The following is a 20,610-nucleotide window of genomic DNA, read 5'->3' on the forward strand; positions in this document are numbered from 1 at the left end:
GGACTATTGATTTTGTCTCTTTGCACTGAAGGTACAGCGTTTCCTTACCCTCTACTAGGGCGCTCCCAAAACTTGTGCCCGAAAGCCCTGACAAGACCAAAGGGCTCTGAGAGCTTCTTTCTGCTGCAACAGATGTGGTGGTTTCTCAGGAAACCGAAAAGGGAATAAAACTATGACCCCAGGAGGCTGGTCCAGAGGAAGCTCCCCAGCACCGGCACGGCACGGGCACCCCCAGCCCCGCTGCTCGGGTGCTGCCTCGGGCTTTGCTGGCAGAGTCGGCTCTCACGCCAGCAGCAGCCGCGGTGGCTGCAGGGGCAGGGGCTGAGCAAGAGCCAGCCCTGGTCACCCCCAGCCACCCCACCTTCGGGCGGCAGCTCTGCACTCGCAGGGTTTGGGCCCAAGGACAGGTTGATCCCTGAGCTAAAACGTGTTCCCCTCTGGAGCTCTGGGTGGGAATAACGTTTGCAGTGAGGAGGTGCTGCTCTAGGTTCGCCTCTCTGAGGCTCTCACAAGGGCCTCATGCTCACCCCAGCCCCTCGGCAAGGACGGGTGGTCCCTGTGCTGAGCTCACTGTTGGGCACAGCATGGACCCCAAAAAGCCCAGCATCCCCCAGGCTCATGGTGCCAAGGGTACCTGAAGGATATAATGGCTGTTTCATCTTTCCGTAATTTAAAACAACCTCTAAGTGAAGCCATGTGTGAAATGACATTTTAGAGTAACCTTGGCCAATGAATTGCATCTCCATGCATTTTCTCTGGCTCACACAATGGCATTTTAGAAGGGACTAATGCAAACATTTTTATTTAGAATGTATTCATCATTATTTAAATATCAATACAGTTTTTGCAATAGTTATCAAGAGTTCCCAGTACCAGGGGAAAATAAAAGATAGCCACATGCTTGGCTATGTTCAGAGCTTTAGCAAGCCTCTCCATCTCTTAGCTGAACATGCAGGGGTGGGATGTGTCAGTACAATCTAATAAATACAAAATAAAGCAAATGTCAAAACAGATGACAAAGGCCTCTGTGGGCCTGGACGCGCCTACGAGAGAACCATGGCCTCCTCCTGCCATGCCAAAACCCTGGTGTGAGAACTGTTGTCTGGGCTGGGATGCAGAGCGAGGAATACACAGTTGTCAGAGCAGCAATATCCAACTAAGGAGAGACCAAGGGGCAGGGGAGAGTGTCACCGACAGCCACTGGACTGCTCAGAGCAGGTGGTCCCAGCTGCTGCCCGGTGATAACCAGTACCGCAGCCCAAGATAGCAAGTCCTGCATCTATTCCTTGTGCCTCCAACTGCAGGTCAGCGTCCGTCCCAAAGCCCCCAGTGATTAAAAAGTAAGCTGCCTTCTGGCAAAGCCCAGGAGCAGTAATGAGACCCACACATTCCTCCTACCGTCTCCAGGAAAAACTGAGTCAAGCTACTACTGAATTAGAAACCCACATAAATAACATTAAAAATAAAAATACGTTTTCAAGTACTCCCAGGCAGGGTCTTTGCTCCCCAGCGGTTGGGGAGCATCACAAACTGCTCCAAACAAGCCAGGGCAGGCAAACCTGCATTCAGATGGCACTCCCAGAGTTAGTAATACACACCTGCCAGTCTGGGAGAGAAGGAACACGTTTCTGTTCTACTCAGCTACAGTATTAAACCTGGGAGCATTAATAATATATGAAATAATGAACCTCCCCCAAAATAATAGCTCTGTACAGCCCCAGGAAAAATCCTTGACTGGAATAAACTAGATGCTGCAGAGGGAGAAGCAGCCAGAGGGGAGAGCTTCCCTGTGGCTGTGGTGATTGAGGGAGGCTGTTTATCTGAAAAGTTTTGGTCTCCCTTCAAGAAAGAGTAGGAGCTCTTCCTATGTCTGATTACTATAATGCAGCATAGCCCGAGTTCTGAGCAGATACTACTGAAAGCCTAGGTATTTGGGAGCTATGTGAACAGCTAAGGACCAGCACAAGTCCTTTTCATCAAAGCTTTTGCCGATTAGAAAGGGGAGCTCACAGTCCCTGACGCTTCCCTTGGCTCCTCTTTTCCCTGCTCCTTGCAAGGTGTCACACTGCAACGTTGCAGGTCTGGTCCCTTGGTGGGTAGTGCTGTGTCTGAGCACGTGCTCCCCCACCGCTCTCCTGGGCTTGCGGGGCTCACCAGAAACACAGCGGGCACGCAATGGTTGCCCCCAGCTTTCATGTCAGACAAAGACCCCAGGGCTCCTACACTGATGGAATCAGAGGAGGGTTTGCTACACAAACTGAGCCTGGCTTGGGTTACAAATGCTGGCTGTTGCATGACATGGGATACAACTGGGACATTAGACAGCTATTTGAGACAGCTCTGTTGCTTCATGCCAATGAATGCTTTTGCTGCCATATACTCTTGCAAGAGCCCAGCCCGCTCCTGCCTTGCTGCAGGTTCAGGCGCACTGAGAGATGATGTTAGAGTTGCAGTCTAAGGTGTGAGTGTGGCTTCTTTTGCAGTTTTCGGGTCCGCAGCCGGCACCGGGTGGGCTGACCAAGTCCAGGTAGTAGGGGGACTTGAGGAAACGGCGGTAAGAATCCTTTTCCATGAGCGTGAATATTTTTCTCTGAGCCTCATCAAAGCAGGACAGTGTAGGCTCCAGAATATTGTGGCTCGTCTTCTCCCGTGTGCATGAATCCAGGTTCACCTGTGGGCCAAAGGGACAGCATAAGTAGAGTCTGTCCCAGAAGTGCCTAGCATAGGTACAGGAAAATCCAAGCTTCTCTTCACCAGGCATGTTTAAGCTGTCCTTGATGGGCAGTGGTCTGAAATCACTGCTGGACACCCTGTAGCCTTGGCAGAATCTGGCAGCTGGATACCAATGGATCTCTGCTGCCAGACAAACTGTCAGGGGAGACTGACACATATCCCTCTGGGATGCAGCCAGCCAGGAAACTCAAACAACTGCAGGGGAGCAGCTGGAACACTGAGAATCATAGTCCTCTTGGGCTTCTCCCATTGAGTGTGCACACGGGATGGCACGTGGCTGTAACTCAACCCACTTTCTCTCTATCCAAGTTTAATATGAAAGCAATAAAAGTGACACCATTTGCTTGCTAACTAACAGTGAAGTGGCATCTTTTAACTCTTGTGAAACTACCAGATCCCTACTTCCCTGTGCTGCCGGCCTGGTTCAGGATTTAGGGCGATACCTTTGCTCAAGAACTGTTCTGTGCACATACCTCTTTTGTTGCCTGCACGGAGATGAACTCATCATAGATCTTTCTGGCCTTAGGGCTGAGCTTGGCTGGTGACTTGGTTTTCTTGTAGTCCTCACAACTGACCCAGAATTCGATGTTTTCCTCACTGTACTCAGATTTGAGAAAAGCACGGAAAGCAGCCAGACCTCCTACAGATTTTTTAGAAGAAAAGCAGATCAGGTAAGAATTTTGGGTCCCGGATAGTCATACCCATGAACTGCAGCAAACAACAATTCTGCCATCTCTTTCCCAGAGCTGAATGAGCATCTCCCCTGGGGACAGCTGCCCGCCTCCACAGTAGTTGCTCATGCATGCTGAGGGAGGCTGGAATTCAGACAGGCCCCATGGGAATGTCACGCGTGGGTCCTCAGCTGCCTGCTCCCCCACTGCGACCTTCAGTGGCTCAGCCAGGAGAACACAAGCAACTCGCGTGTTCCCAGGAGGCCCTGAGGAGACAGCCAACACACGCTGCAGAGTCTCAAGCCATGGGAACAGCGCAAAGGAAACCTCAAGGACATCAGTGTAGCCTGGAACCGACGGGAAGACAAAGACTCCCATGGGCTCAGCTGCAAGCAGTTTCCCCAGTTTTTGGCTCTTGTTTAACCCGCCGTTAACTGTGTGCTGCAGCATTGTCCCCTCCTTGTACAGCGGCTAAACCAGTTGCTCTCACAAAGGGACAGCTCAGCCGTAGGCCAAAGCCCCACTCACAATATCTTGCTATTTTCCCTCGGATGTGACCAAGAGCACCCTTCACCACCCCTCCCCTCCCAGTGGCCTTTGCGGCCAAAGGAGCTGCTGTGTGCTGCTAAGAGACAAAAGAAAATGTCCCCAGTCCCCTTCAGGGGCTGCTCAGCACACACACTCTGCAGGCAGCACCCTCACTATCTCCAGCAGAAGGGATCTCTTTACTTACTATCATGATGGATCAGGTTTTCCAAAGAGTCTGCCCACTTTCTGACTTCCTCTTGGCTAACCCTAAAAGGAGACAAAGGGAGAAACATAAGGGAGATTTAAGGGGAGTACAGAAAGTTTTGCTCAGCATCACTAGAAAATCTCTTTCCCTCATTGTTGTAAAAGCACACACACGAGACCAAGAAGGAAATGTCTGCCTGGTTTAGAGAGACCCCTGGGGATCTCAGATCTAACATACAGTAGTTCCAGTTTGCAATCCTCGTCACCAGCCATGGACTGGATAGGAATTGTCCTGGAAAAATTGTTGGGAACTTTGTGCTTATTTTCTGACTGGATGCATCTCTCGCAGGGGGAGAGATGGACCTGGGATCACTCTTACAGGTCATATCAGTAATATATGGAAAAGAGAGGAACATGGGAACTAGAAACCATGTTTGTACATCCTGTGTTCATTCCCTCTACTATAACAGAACATCCTAGGGGTCGTCTATTCCAGGAGCATATCTTGGCCTTTGGAGTCCTTTTTAGAAAGGATATAATCCACTTGTACCTCAGCGAAAGCAGTGATACCTTGACAGGCTGGTCCTTCTCTGTTTTCTTTGCCAATACGTCTGCGCAACTGTGCGGACCCCTGCACAAACCCAACTCAAAGAGCCAGTGCTGCTGATACTGCAACGTGTCAAGTCACACTGAGCCTTGTGATGGCGTTGTTGCCCTGTGCAGGGGACTGTACAAGTCTTTCCATTTGCACACACATACTGAATCCCAGAAACGTTGGCAGAAAGGGACCTCTAGTACAACCTTCCTCCTGGAAAGGTACTATCCATACCTGAGGACTATCGCTACACTAGATTCAAACACGCAGCTGTTCAGGAGGTACTGGGAAGCGGCAGCAGCAGAAACGCTAATGAAGTTCAGCTCAGTGAAGGAGTAAACGGGATGTTGCAGGCAGTCGGGGCTTAACTACACGGCAGCATCTGCTCTTACCTCTGGCTTGAAGATATTTTCTCCTTCTTGCTCTGGGAAGAGCTGTAGTCACAGGAGTCTGACTTCTGCAGCAAGAAGCCCAGACGATGCTTCATGTCTTTGGCACTGAAAGAAACAATTCAAGAACAAGATGAAGATAATGCGTTACAACTCCCTCTGCAGCTTCCTCACCCGCAATAAGCTCATTCAGCATTACTCGGTGACATAAGTGCAGGTCACAGCTAGCGACTCCAGTGCTGACTTTCCACTCCTCATATAATGTACATTTCTGTGGCTAGATAGACAAGTACAACAAAGTCAAAGAAGTAATTTTTCACATTCAACAGCACCATTTTCTTGCTGAGAAGGTCACCACCCCACAGGGAAGGCTGGCAAAGGGCTGCTGTTTTCCTACTGATTGTTTACAGTTAAAATATTGTGACAGAAAGGCATCACCATGCTGTTAATGTGTCACTTCTCCCTGAGCTGACTTGCCCAGCTACCACTGTCCAGTTCTTACACATTTACTAATCCTTTCCTGCAGCTCTTGCCATCTCCCCTCTTCATCATCCAGCTTCAGGAACAGTGGGGCCATGCCAGGCCACCTTACCAAGCAGCTGCCCGTGACACAGAGGGAAGGGAGGAAGTTAAAGGGTAGGAGCAGGATCATGGGGTGAGATCAGGGGATGACCCAGGAGTTTTATCACAACCAGTCCACGCTGACTGCAAGCTACTCCCTTGCTCCACGGCAAGCTCCTACGAGGATATGTGCTTAAATTTGTTCTGCTTTCCAGCATGATCAGGACAATCATTGCCTGATGGCAGCACCTAGACAGGCAGCTGGTATTGACCTCAGCATCTCTCTGGGTTTCCTTCCAGTTTAAGAATGAGGGGGCAGGTAAATCAGTCTTGCTTGCTCAGGGGCGCATGCTGCAGGGTGCAGCAATAGCGTAAGCAGGAAATTCTTCTCCTGCTCCTCAGATTAGAGCTTGGAAAACAGCAAGAGGTTGTGCCGCAGGGCTGAGCTCCAGTAGCTGCTCAGCCTCCCAGCACTGCTCTTTGCTCCAGCCATAGCATCCTGTCAGCAGTCCCAGCCATATCTTGTCTCACTGCTTGCTTGTGCTCATAAATGTTTCCTGAACAACACCAGCGCTGGGGTGAGAGCGAAGTAAACTCATGGCTTCATTAGAGCGGGGTGTGTGTGACCAGGGCCATTGTTCAGGCCCTGCCCAGGCAGACACCGGCTGCTCTGCGCTGCCAGACTGGGGCTGCCTGGCACTGCCATCCTACCTGTCCCCAAAAGAAGGAGACCGCTCAGGTCTGCAGGAAGGCGGCAGCAGGAGGAAACAAGACACTGCTGCTTGCAGCGAGTCCTGCAGCTTTCCATGAGAGAGGGATTTTCTTGGGAATCCTGGACAGAGATGGTTAAAATATGTCAACTTTTTTTTCCTTTGCATTTTTTCACTGAATTTTCACTGAATTTCACTGAATTTTTAGAGTTGGAAGGGACCATAAAGATCATCTAGTCCAACTCCCCTGCTGAAGCAGGATTGCCCAGAGCATGTCAGAGCATGTTACTCAGGACTGCATCCAGGCGGGTCTTGAAAATCTCCAAAGAAGGGGACTCCATGATCTCCCTGGGCAGCCTGTTCCAGGGCTCTGTCACCCTCACTGTAAAGAAGTTTCTTCTCATATTTGAGTGGAACCTCCTATGTTCCAGCTTGTGCCCGTTGCCCCTCGTCCTCTCACTGGCAACCACTGAAAAGAGTCTGGCTCCCTCCTCCTTCAACCCACCCTTTAGATACTTATAAGCATTGATAAGGTCTCCCCTCAACCTTCTCTTCTCCAGGCTAAAGAGTCCCAGCTCTCTCAGCCTTTCTTCATAAGGGAGATGCTCCAATCCTTGAATCATCCTCATTGCCCTTTCAAATGTATTTTTTTTTTTCCCCTGTCAAATGTTGCTGCAAATGGGGGGGGGAAGGTGTCAATATTTTTTCCTTACATTTTCAGCACTTGTTTTCAAATCCACCATGAGTGGGGAGCTTCTTCTCCCAGATGGGAGCAGGCTGAGTCTTAGTTTGCACTTTCGCAACCCTCCCCATTGCACAGCCACTGGGAAGCAGCCTCAGGAGCGCTCCTCAGGGCACGAGCGGCCAGAAAGGCAGCACTGTGCCATCAGAGACCCGTGCAATTTGCATGGGCTGGATGAGCAGGGAGTTTTGTGGGGCTGGTGCCGTTCTGGGGACCTGGGCCACCCTGCTGGGGGTGTCTAGGCCCCATAGCACCTGAAAAGGAGTAACACCCCTCCAGGTGGGCTCATGACCCCCTCGCAGGCATAGAGACCCCCTCATGCTGGGTTGTGGGGCAGGCCAGACTGCCCCATGCTGTACGTGCCTGGGGCAGGCACAGGCTCCACTCTGCCTTCTCTGGGATGCCTGGCCAGTACCACACACTGGGGTGCAGACAGATCCTGCACCCGTGGCAGGGGAACAGCTCAGCCCATCCTAATCGGCACTGCACAATGCGGGTACGGCCAGCCCCACACCGGCCCTGTAGTGCTGTGCCCTGGGGCTACAGCCTGACCTGGTCCCTCACCACCAGTACACACCCCGGGGACACAGGCTGACCCCACACCGCCTGGTGCTGCATCCAGATCCGCCGTGCCCTGGGCTGGCCCACATCCCTGCCCTGCCTGCTGGTGGCCAGGGCTCTGGTCCTGCCAGGCTGGGCTTCTGCATTTGGGATGCGTTTTGTGGATTTTTGTGATATTCTGTCTGCCTTGCTCCCCCTCAAAAAATCAAGAAGAGAAAATTCAGCAGAGAAAGGACTCAAAGGAGAAAAGAGGTGCAAAGCTTGTGGCAGAAGCAGATGAGAGAAATATCAAAATATTAAGAGCTGCTTGTTTTGCTGATGGGAAGGATGAGTTTAGAGTTCCCACAGCTCAATACAAAACCTTTATGCAATTCTGCTTCTGATTAACAGAAAAAAAAGAAGCTTGTAAAGAATCATTTGTATCTAATCTTACAAAAGCATCAGAGCCAAATCTGCCACTTCTGCGTCAGACACAAAGGCCAATACATCAGTGTATCTCCAGACTAACAAGACCATTAACAGATGCTCAGAAATAAACAGTACCTTTTTAAGCAAGTGGCTGGCAGTGCAGCGAGTCCCTTGCACATCTTGCTTCCGAGGTCGGTTCTGTATTCCAGGAAAAACAACAACACAGGAGGCGGCAGAAGCTGCGTGCGGGTCCTTGGCTGTCTGCAGAATTCAGTCTCGTCTCTGAGCCAGCTGCGCTGCCTTGGCTCTGTTTTATAGCCTAGCCCAGACAGCCCAGCAGCACTGGGTGACCCAGTCAGGAGTCAGCACAGCGGCAGCACCCATCCCCTTTTTGCCCACCCAAGAGGAAGAGGGTGACGTATAAGCCAAGACAAAGGACTGAGTGGGATTGGAAACCTTACCAGAAATGAAGCTCGGTGTCTGGCTGCAGACGCTGATTCTTTTAAAAGGGTGGAAAAAGCTTCAGGGGCTTTCCTCTATTTCAAAAGGTGGAACAGTGCAGATAAAAGCTGGAGGAGATTTTCAGAGGGGCACAGACAGTAAAAAGGGTCAGAGAATCAATTCTGAGAAGTGAGATGAGCTTTACTGGTTCCTCTGTTCATTTTCCTGTTCTATTTAAAGCAACCTGGGGAAAACAAGGGATGAGAATTTTAAACACAAAAGGTTCCCATAATCCCAACAAATGCAGAAACCAGAGCTCTAAGGAAAGAAGAATGTAAATTCACCAGGGAACTATGCAGGCAGATGAGACTGTCCTGTTTTATTCTAGAGGCATGTGGATATATGCCTTTGGTGAGGCTGAAAAAAAAAGCTCTGAGGGGCATATCACTAATTGGAATATAAAATGTGGGTGTCCTGGCACACACGTATTCATGGACAGCTTATGTACACGTGCAGAAAAAAGAAACACAGGAGGTTGACCACACAGCTGCCTTAGATACATAGGTATCACTCCTCCAATACCTTACTTCACCAATGTTTACAGACACACGGCTGTAACGGTCTTACTCACCAGCGAGTAGCATCTTTTCATTTTCTGCACCTTTGTACCCCTGACTACTGTGATCTCCGCGGTCACAGAAATAGCACAAAAAAAAAATCACAATATTATAAGGGAAGCCATTTTTGCTTCCTTTCATTTCAGTGATTCTTAATCTTCCCCCACCCCCCCAAAAAAAAAAGAAAGAAAAAACCCAAAGCAGATGCTTATTTCCCTATTGTGTCCACTGTCAGTCTTCAGATTTGGATTTGCTCCTAATCAATAGCCAGTCCTTGTCCCTGAGTCCCTAAGGGAAGATGGTTAGTTAAAACAATAGGCAGAAGTGTGCCTGACCAGAGAGGACTTTGTGGCAACATTGAGGATACTCTGTGCTAAAGGATGAAGCCATAAACACCTTGCTGCAGAGATCTTTGGTGGTGACTGTACTGCCTGGTTCTGCTGTAGTCCCATAATAGAGCAGAATGACTCCAGCTACACCACTTGTCCTCAGACCCTGGAGGGTGCAGAAAGCAGTCGCCCCTCTGGAGAGGGAGAATTGGCTATTATCTATTGAGTTGCAGCTCTGCACAACCTGTACCATCATTATAAAAGAGGGGAAAGCTTTGGGCAGACGGACATGCATATGGTCTGCTGCACTTCAGTCTTGCTCCCGCTGTGAAATAAAGAAGCTTCAGTTCAGCAGCAGGCTGTCTGCCCACGCTACCCACTGCTGCACTCCCTCTCCCCAGAAACATTTACTTTGCCGACGACTTGCAGAACTTGCAGAGTGAGCTTTTCCCTCCTGTGTCTCTAGAGCCTACAGCCAGCAGCACAGACAACCCAAATACCAGACTAGCTTACCTGCCTTGGCATGCTGCATCCTCTCAGATCATTAACTGTGCTGAAAGGCAATGCTCTAATGAACTTTAAAATGCTTTTGTATGAATGTGACTAATCTGTTGTCAAACCCAAGGTAACATGATTGCAAGTCCTGTGCTGTTTGGAATAAAAATCAGGTCCAGTGCAGGGCAGCATAAAACTTTAACTGAGTGAATCCCCTTGTGTTTTTAGTATTGGTGAGCAGACAGCACTTGGGTGGATCTGTAGGAAGTGAATGAGCACTGGCAGGGTTAGTGCCAAAGCTCTCTGATATCCTCTGTTTGGGGAGGGGAGGAGAGAAGCCAAAGGGCAGAATATGGCCAAGGGGAAAAAACAACTAATTAATTGTTGAATATTTAATTTAATTAATTTAATTTAAATCTTAAACTTGTGCAATGTTACTGCTGTTCATGTGCAACTGCAGCATGTTCTTTCAAGCAATTCAAGAGCTCAGCTGGCCGACACGGTCAAGGTGTCTGCAAGCTCTAACCCTGGCCCTAACCCTGGCAGCCAGAATCTGACCTCCCGGCTCAGGAAGGTCCCAAAGGCTGCTTGCTGGGGCAGGGAACCTCTGCACAGAACACAGGAATTCTACAATTTCTCTGCAAATTGGCGTGTAACCAGATTTAGGAATGTCACACTTCTCTGTGGATTGTAAGCACGTCCACTGCATGGCTCTAATGACACTTGAATGCTGGTGTCAACATCAAGTCACGTTCTGCATTTCCCAACTTCTGTGTGAGCAGGCTGTAATAAGAAATTTCTAACACTGCCACTAAACAGCCAGACAAAAGGCCTTTGCAATTCAGACCATAGTGCCTGGATTGGATATGCAGACTCCTAGAACTGTTGAAATTTCCATTTTTCCAGTTCATTAACACAGTCTGGTTCAGTCTGGCCCCACACGAGGAGTTTGGGTTAACGTACTGTTTCTCCTCTAAGCTGTGTTTCCCAGCTGTTGTAGTTTAATATCCTCTTAGATGCTCCAGCTGCTCTCCAATTAAAAGCACTCCCTTCCATCTCTTACCATTCATAGTCAGGGCTCTTCTCCCAGGGCACAGACTGCGCTCTGCTCAACACCAAAATCTCCTCCTCTCTGCCAGACTGGGAAGCGGCGGCTCACACCACTTTTGATGCCTGTTGCGTCACCTCTGTCTTGCTTCACCTGCAGCATGGAGAAATCAGCAGTGAGGATGGGTTGGGGGTGCAAGGCTGGGGGTGGGGACTCCCTGGCCAATACATCTCTTGGCCAGGCGGTGCTTTGAAGGCACCCAGGGCCTCACAAGAGACAGCATGATAGTAAACGTCTGCAGTTCCCACTGTGGCATCCCTTGTCCCCCACCCACTCATCCCTGCTGCACCTCCCGCCCTGCCTTCACAAGCAGCTAGAGAGAAGGCTGTGAAACGGAGCTTTCCCTCCCACCATCACTGCTAGGGAAAAACGTCACACAGGCGTGCTCACCCCTGTACACCAGTGTGTGTGGGATGTATCCCTCGGCTCAGCCACAGCCAAGCGGCAGGCCGTGGGAGGAGGCAGGGAGCAAAGGGAATGCTGCTTTGGTGGTCATTGCCCAGAGCCAAGCTACTACAGGCTGTTGCCCTCCTGACAGCGCAGGGTTCTCCCGCCTCAGTCCCTTCCCATCTCAGAGCAGCCGGCTGTGGGATGCATGAGCACGCAAGGAAGACTGCTGCTTTGTGTCACTGGAGATGTAGAAGGGCATGATATGGGAGCGATGAGGCTGTGTGGCTGCTGCCCTCCCTGGTCCACCTTGCAGAGGCTAACAGCGGCCCACTCTTCCTCTTCTGCCCACACAAGCAGCCCTGGCGCCAAGCCCTGCTGCAGAGAGGGGGCCTGGAGCTGTGCTGAACTCCCTGATTTGCCTCTCCCTTACCTCAGCCCCAAGCACTCCTTGCACAAAATCCCTTCCAGTGCAACCCCCCACCATTGATTTCTTCTCCAGTACACCCGTTAGTGGCTAAGATTTCCTTCCAGTAACAAGGGCTGCATCTTTTCCACATACATGTGTACTTTGATTGAATTATGGCTAATGAGCTGGGAGCAGAGAGCCCTGGAAGGACCATTTGGGTCTGAGTTTGGATGAATCAGCTCAGCACGTGCCTGTGCCTGCCACTTGCATGCAGCCATGTTTCCTGTCTCAGGGCACTGACTATGGCCTGACCTCTCTAAAAGACACTTTGAGAGGCCAAACTTGGCCCCATAGGGTCCCCCAACCAGTGCTGGGATTCCCAGAAATGCTGTCCCACGGCATAGTCTGAGGAAATCGTTCTTTCCCATGTCTCTGCAATGCACCGCCTGACTTCATGCGTGACCACAGCCATGGTCTTCACAACCAGCCCCCAGAGGCAGTCTTTGAGAAGAGACCATCTCTTCCCAAATCACCATTCTGCCACACAGTTAATTCGCTGCTCACATGGAAACCTTCTCAAGTGAATGTACCTCCAGGCTGATCCAGTCACCTTTCTGCTTCTCTTGGGTGAGGCAAAGATGAACTTTTAAAGGCAAAGCAGCTTTGGTTTCTTGCCATAGTTTCTTGTTGAGCCTGCTCCTCTCTGGAGTGGTTCTCTGTAAACGTTAGCACATTCATTCAGCATGTTCCCCAACCCCAACTTCACGCAATTCATACAATGAAAAGTACAACTCATACAATTTTCCCATGCTCTCAGGTGTTTTCTACTTATACACACACCTACAACATCAGTGAATTTTTGTCATTTATAAGTACTTGGAAGTTCCAAATAATTTGGGGGGTTTTGGTTGTTTTTTATTTTGCTTCAACCCTCAGTTTTTGGGCTGCCTGTTTCTCCTGCCTACTACCCAGAAGAAAATATTTCATCTTGTATCAAAGGAAGAATTTTGTTCAGCCCGAATGGATTTTCTTTTTCTCCAGGTTTGGGTTTGCTAATGAAATAAGTGGTGTTTTTTTTTTTTTTTGCTGGCTATTTTTCTTGTTTGTGGGCATCAGACAACAGAAAAAGCTATAATTTGAGTAATTTGCCTTCCAGTTTCCCAAATCTGTCTCATCATCCATCTTGATTAACAGCCACTTAAACATTTCCTCTTAATAGCTAAGAAAGTTTTGAATAACACTGACCACAAACCAAGCCAACATATGTCTGCTCATTGATGCTTTCTCAACACTAAAAACACTTCAAAATGTCTCATTTAGCCACTTTTAGTCCATTTGATATGGATTTTATGACATTTTAAGCCAAATATTGATAGCAAGTCGTATTAATTTATAAATCTATTTCACCAGCACAACTCCCTCATAAAAGCACTATTAAGCCCATTAGAAAAGGTCTATTTTTCCATTAAATCGCATCAGCTGGTATCAATTATATGACCACCTTTTCAAACGAGCCTGCTATCATCCATACTAATAGTGCTCCTGCACTGATCAAAAGGTTAATAGCTCTGTGACTACACAGCTCACTCCCTCTTAGATCATGGCTTTCTTCCAGTCTCCTTTTATTATAAAATGTATGAAAAAGGACCGCTCTTTGTCCTGAGAGCCCTTTAGTCTATTCGTCCAAGAATCTTAGCGCAAGCCTGTTGCACTTGGTTGATGTAAAACTGTGTAGATCACCCCCAGGGCTGTGTAGCCCCAGGCAGGGACACACTCACTGGTCTTTTGCAAGGAACACTGAGCTTGCAGAGTGTCCCAGCTCTGCCTGCAGCTCCTCTAGAAGTCTCCCAGTGCCAGACCCCAACGCTGCCATTACTTCTCTTGTCCCTGAAATGCACCTGGGGGTGTGAAGCAGCTGATTTTGTTCTGTCTGTGTGCTGCCACCCCCTCCTCAGCCCACACACCCTGGCTGAAGCCCAGCACCCGAGAGCTGGGTGCTGCTCCCACTGAGCAAAGGCAGCTCCAGTGAGATATGCACCACGGAATGCTCACAGCGAAAAATCTCACCTTTGACAGCAACCAGGTCTAAGTATTTTCACTCCATATTTTGACCTGATATATAGTGTAACAGGAATTTAGCTGTTGCTGATTTAAGCACACAATTCTCTGTTCCAGCATGTTCTTCTTCACAAGCTGTCTGCACTTACTATTTGGAGCTTACTTGGGAATCCCCTATTGAGACGGGAGCTGTCGTGGGCGATGGTGGGACAGCTCACCTTGACCCCTGTGGGCCCATCACCGTGTTAGTTTACAGTCAGCAGTTTGTGCCCACCTCACCTGAAGACCTCTCACTCGTGGGCTGTTGCTTCACCCGAATGTGCCCTAAGGTACAGAGGAGGAGGAGGTACACAAGGAGGCAGGAAGAGGGTTGATGCGTCAGAAATTAAGACGCCTTTATGTACAGTGTACAGCAAAACCACTTCTCATGCCTTCTGCACCTTAGCAACCCAGCTGTGCAGTGGCTTCTTTTCTACAGCTTTACAAAGCCCAACTTTTTAATGTGATTGAGCTATCTTCTGCCTAGACAATTACTAGAGGATGTGAAGTTACAGGCTGCAAGGCTAAATCTTTCATCGCCGCAAATCTAGTGAGATCTAGTGTCTTAACCTTAGATGGACCTTTTTTCCTTCCTTCCCTCTTATCTTTCCAGCGGCAGCTGAGCAGGATTAGAGCTGCCACACCACAAGGGCCCATGTCAGGGAACAAAGGCTACAGCTTTATTCAGAAGTGCAAAGCCCAGGGGACATTTTGTCAGTGGGGTCATGGCTCAGCATCCAAAGCACATTGCTTGCTGCTCTGGCCACAGTTTAGTTGTTTAATTCTCTAAGCCCGCTTACAAAAGGCAGCTTGGAAGCAGCAAGCATCTGTCAATGCCTGTCTCAAGGGTATGCCAGTTATTTAAAAGATGATGCCTGACAAGTCTGCAGATGGGGCTGCAGAGCATCATGATTGCAGGCTAAAGAAACACAAAAGCAAGGACAAGCACCTGCAGCAGAGAAACAGCATCCATTCAAAAGCACTGCGTGATGCCAGCCTGCTGCATACAATGGCTGAGTTGACCTGGGGTAGAAGTAAATGCTCTGGATGTGGCCTCAGCATGAAGGGCAATTCTAAAAGGTGCCAGGTATTCAACGGATCAGTCAGCCCTGATGTGCAGCTCCTTTAGAAATCATAAAAAGGAAGCAGCAAAATGAAACCGCACTGAAAACAGCTGATCCTATCCTGATCAAGTTCCTTGTTCTGTGTTTTGGAGGTGAACGAGACAGAATGAAACTGCAAGAGGCAAATATCCAGTGTAGTATAAATGTGGAATTGCTACACTGGGAAAAAGGCACTTGCTGCAGAGGCTGATTGCATAGGAATGCATACAGTATATATAGACATGCAAAACTACTACCATTGGAAAACAACTGTTGGTCGTTTGGTAAGCTCTGATTTGCCAAGACCTCTTGCTATTTAAAATTTATTTTGCAGCAGTGCTGAAAATCCAAGCAGATTTGAGCTTCACTGTGCCACAGAGGGGGAAAAAAAAAGCTGAGGAAGAGTTAGAAGCAAAATCTATGGCACATGGTACATGGCTGCGCTCTGCAGCTGATGCTCCCTGTATCATGCTGAGAGTGACAACATTTAATGCTTCATCATTTAGAAATTTCTGCTTTTTCCAAAAAAGAAATAAATGCTCCATGTTGTTACATTTCATCATCTGAACTTCTCAGCAGGATGCACGTGGCAGAGATCTTACTGTCTCTTCTGAAACCATGTTTGCCTGTCCTTCTCATACTCCGGATGCAGGCTGGATGCTAAAGATTGCAATTACTGGCTCAGCAGGCGAGACTCCTGCAAGCTGCTCTCCCAAGGCCTATTTGTGCTTGGTGATTCAGCTAGAAATAAGTTTAAAGACAGAAGGAAAAAAATACGGACTTCTACACCTGTTTTGAATCAAGCCTCCAGTATCCATAACTGGCTTATCTAATACAGGATCACACAGGAATCTGACCAGGACCTATTGTGGCAATCCTTAAGCTGCCATTCACAGAGGACTCGTGGGGGACCTTATTGCTCTCTACAACTACCTGAAAGGAGGTTGTAGAGAGGCGGGGGTCGGTCTCTTCTCCCAAGTCACAGGTGATAGGACTAGAGGAAATGGCCTCAAGTTGCGCCAGGGGAGGTTCAGGTTGGATATTAGGAAGAATTTTTACACTGAAAGGGTTATCAAGCATTGGAATGAGCTGCCCAGGGAAGTGGTTGTGGCACCATCCCTGGAGGTGTTCAAAAGACGGATTGACATGGTGCTGGGGGACATGGTTTAGTGATGGTTTTTTTGTCAGAGTTAGGTTAATGGTTGGACTAGATGATCTTGAAGGTCCCTTCCAACCTAGATGATTCTATGATTCTATAATGTAAGAATCAAAGGACATGCTGCCTTGGATAATCTCAGAGCAGGAGCCATAAAGGTACATTATGGACCTAGACTTTCTCAGATCAAGTATGTTTAGATCCAAGGCGCTGTTTCTGATCACTGGAGACACAAGTTAGCTCTAAAGGCAAGCATGGCTCTGAAAGATGTTGTACTGTTCAGCATTATCACAGTATAAATTGACTGCCATCATGTACAAAGTGCTTAATATTCCATAAATACAGAGTGTTTATCTTATTTGTGCATTGTAGGAAATTGCAAGCCTCTGGTGAGGGTAGTACTGGCAAATTGTGTTTCCCGATTTTGTAAAATACTGCGGTCCTAGCCAGTCTAGCCAAACCTCCCCCACAAAACCCTCACATGAGATTGCCACTCAGCCTAATTTCAGGGACTTGTCCCACCTGCAAAGGATTGCCAGGCACAGACCCTGGTTTGTTACAGAGCATGCTAGATGCCCATAAAAACATGCCCAACATGCTGTCAGCCAGCAAATCCTCCCTGGGCATTGTTTGTCCTCTCCTTCTGTCACTGAGGTAGCTTCATGCCACAACCATACTGCATTCTGTATTCACCTCTGCTCTGTGAAACGTGTCCTACCTCTTTTCTGCAGCAGACCCCAGCTGTATTCCTCCCTTGGCCCATGAGCACCAGCATCTTGGGGTGCCTGCGGAGGAAAAGCCAGGATGAGGAATAGGATGGAGCCACACTGGCAAGAAATGGGAAAGGCTGGGGTCATGAGAGCTGGAAAGGAGGAGAGCAGGAGCGCAAAAAGTGGTCAGTGATGAACAGAGAGGGCAGGAAGCTATGTGAGGAGAGGCCCCAGAGATTAGCTGTGGGAAGGAGGAGGACACGTCCCATGGCATCTGGACAAGACAATCCTTGGGAACACTGTCCAGCAGCCAAGGGTCTCCAGGGAGACTTGGCTGTCTCTGGAGGGAGCACGTGCATGCACTAAGTGGCCCTGTGAGGGAGGTCACTGAGATCTGAAACCAGTGCCCCAATGCTTTGGGACAGCATGGTAGGATCTCCAGGGGAGCTGTGCCAGGCACAGGTCTGCAGCATGACCCTTCTGCTCGGCAACATCTCTAACTGTCTTTATTGTTATCTCGTGCTTGAGATTCATAATGGAGAATCACTTATATTCTCTCTGAGTAAGAGCAGCTAAAAATAGTGCTAATATAATAAGGATGAGAGATGAATTTACGAAGTGGAGTAAGAAGGCCCAGAAACCCCTCACAGTCATTATAGGCTCCCACAGCTTTCAGACGTGCTTTCAACAGCAAATGCTCTTGCTGTTTGTTAGGCAAAGAAGGAAATTGCCTAAGACAGTGGCAGATGCCTGGAAGGCTTCGTGTTGGAGTGATTTCTTTTTACCCCCTCTCCCTTCAACATACCTCACTGCTACCCACCTTGTAACCCTGCTTCCTTCAACCAAAACATGTGGGGCTTAGCTTCCAGCAGGTGCGCAGAGCATCTGGTAGGGCATCACATCAAACCTTGCACTGAGAGAGAACAGACTGGTCATCTGTCATTTTCTAAGTCAGCATCAAACTTCCATGAGGCATTTCTTCCTTGCCAGAGACTGCCAAAAATACATATGGCTTTTTTCAGGCTCACTCTCAGTTAGGGTGTTGTAATTTCTCCCTGAGTGGAGGGTCTGTCCCTTCTGACATGGGCTAGTACATCTGCAGCTCAACCTTTGAATAAGCACTATGGATTTGTAAAATTCCAAGCACCTGTTGGTGAAAGAAAAGCAGAAATCTCAGGAGGGGAAACAGCCACAGTCTCAGGCTACCATGATACCTGGTGCTCACACTCCTTCGGACAGTGCAACAGGTACTCCTGGTTGCACAGTGGCCCAGCTTCAGAAGGATGGTGGAGTAGGAGGGGGCAGAGAAAGAAACTTGCACCACACCAGACTGGCTGCCTAGACAGCTCTCACAAGCTACAGGAACTCCAAGTTTAAGCCTTATCTTAAGAAAAAAGGCCATTTCCCCCTTAAAGTTCTGCCCATTTGAATCAAAGAGCCAGGGTGACACCCTGCCCGGGTGCTGTCTCTCACCTGTCTCGCACACATGCTGGCTTGAACCATGCTGGGCTCGGCACGCAGCTGCACAGTCCCTCAGCAATCCCTGCCCCGCTGTGAGGCTAATGCAGAGGAAGTGGCTAATTCAAACTCTCTGAATTGTTCTGGAGGCTTTTGGGGATGCTTACCTCTCCTTTTCTAATAGACAAGGGCTCCAGGGAAGCTACCTTGCAGTCTGAGCTGTATTTAGAGTGACAGGCAGCTGATGCAAAACAGGCTCAAAGGCAGTTAGGGAAAGATAAGTTGGGTAGAGAGAGGCCTGGCTCACTTCTCCCCATAGCCACAATAAAGCGTTTGATGTGTCCCTTCTCTGCACTCGATCACGTTCCTGCTGCCTCTCTGATTCATATTATGCAACTGATTGACTTTGCAAGATATGAGAACAAAGTGTCTCCTTGCTCTGCTCCCTGATGCGCATTAAGTGTGTTAGATTGGAAGGCTGAAGCAGGAATCAAAACAAGCCCTGAAGCCTGGTTTCTCTGCTAATCACTGGTGCTCATATCCTTGTTACGCTGGGGGACTCTGTGCTACAGTAATCTAAAGGCACCATCCTGGGCATGCTTCCATTGGTCTGCAGAGTTGTTCTGTTGCAGCTTCCTAGTGAGGACTGTGACGCTTTCCGTATCAAGGAAAAATTGTGTTGCAAAGGATTTTTCTCTTTGAGGGTTAATAAACAACTCTTGAAGCAGCTTCTGATCAATGAGATGTGAAGGAAGTAAGCCAGGAGACACAGAGGCCAGCTGTCTTGCCAGCTGCGTCCCAATCACAAAAAGTAAAAAAAAGTCATGGAGAAAGGAGTGGGACTAAGCATCACCTGCTCAAGCAGTGCCATAACCCCTGAAAGCAAGGCTCAAGGTATTTCTCATGAAAGCTCAGACTGCTCCTGCTCGAGAAATCACTGCCCTAAGGCCAGCATATTCCAGTCTAGCATCTTCAGCCTGGTGCCACATCCCCAGGGCTGGTCTGTCAAAAGGACTTCACATCATGATGCTCATACTAGGAGGGACAGGCACTGTTGACAGATGAGACTCGCATCATGTACTTTCACAGCCAAGGTACATCAATGGGATAGTGCCGAGCTTAACAGAGCTACTGCATGAAATCTGGTGTTGACAGAAGAGGTTTTTTGCTTTTGTTTTTCTCCCTATTCCTGCTGCCAGCCATGGATTGCCTTTACTTATGGCTCCTGGATAATAAAGGTTGAATCCCGCTGTGCTGTTTTACTGCTTTTAAAATTCTCTAATACATACGCACTTGGTCCAAAACCCATCAGTCCAGTAGGGGAGACAAGTTGTACTCTGTTAGCAGCAGAGACCAAAGTGGGCTCAAATTTTAAAGAAATTAGCTCTAAAATCCTGCTTGTCTGTATGAATCACACAAGGTAATATGCAGCAGAGGCTGGAAGGGGAATGGGAACAGCTGTAAGAGCAGAAGGACTATTTTTTTTTTTTCCTTCTTCAATTTCCCTTTCATTTATTTGTCTGCAGTTGTTCGTGAAAAAGTGAGGGGAAAATGTCTTTCCCCCAGCCTGAGATGAACAGAGCCTTACAGCAAATCCTTCAGTCTAACAGTATCTCCTTGATATCACAACAAAACAGTAACAGACCCTGAACCCCAGATTGGCCTGCAGTACACACTCAGGTGTTATTATGTAGGGACATGGAAGTTATTCCCAGTCAAGACTCCATCCAATTTCTATCCAGCCCTATGCTGTGTTCTGCAGCTGCTAATGTATTTTCAGGAAACCTGTTTCATTACTGGTGCAGAAACAGGACTACCTCAACCAACCTCCACTCATGAACTAACTGGCCCAGTTACCCAGAGTTTACAATTCAGTAAAGCAAATACTTTGTTTAGCTGCAAGTACATCAGATCACACCTCCAAGGGGCTTGGGTGGAGACACCCTCCCCCTTCCTAATCAGTCCAGAATCTCCAAATACTCAGCTATGGAAGAGCACTGCTGAATCTAGCATGTACAGCGCTCAGAAGCAGTGCAAGTACAGAGCTGGTAAGAAGGAACAGCATGGGGCAATCCTGAGCAATCCTGAGCAACAACGTGAGCAATCCTGCACAGAGAATGAGGGGAAGGAGAGCAGAGTGTGCAATCCACACAGTCTGCTGAAGGTCAGCGCAGGATGAATGGATGAGACACAGAAGC

General features: G+C 48.6%; 1 protein-coding gene across 2 annotated transcripts; it reads right to left on the reverse strand.

Annotated features, from left to right (window-relative positions):
- Positions 1-778: 778 nt before the first annotated feature.
- Positions 779-8,438, reverse strand: RGS4 (regulator of G protein signaling 4). 2 transcript variants are annotated; one of them, XM_074152460.1, is made up of 5 exons: positions 8,238-8,438; positions 5,124-5,228; positions 4,138-4,199; positions 3,207-3,373; positions 779-2,671 (listed from the first exon to the last, which is right to left on the reverse strand). In XM_074152460.1, exons 1-5 carry the CDS (start codon positions 8,279-8,281, stop codon positions 2,420-2,422), a joined length of 630 nt encoding a protein of 209 aa, XP_074008561.1. In that variant the 5' UTR covers positions 8,282-8,438; the 3' UTR covers positions 779-2,419. The 2 variants fall into 2 exon arrangements, with proteins under 2 accessions (XP_074008561.1, XP_074008562.1); XM_074152461.1 differs by lacking the exon at positions 3,207-3,373 and having other exon boundaries at positions 2,601-2,671; positions 8,238-8,281.
- Between the last annotated feature and the right edge of the window lie 12,172 nt (positions 8,439-20,610).

Source organism: Numenius arquata, chromosome 8, assembly GCF_964106895.1.
Source record: "Numenius arquata chromosome 8, bNumArq3.hap1.1, whole genome shotgun sequence".
NCBI lineage: Eukaryota > Metazoa > Chordata > Aves > Charadriiformes > Scolopacidae > Numenius > Numenius arquata.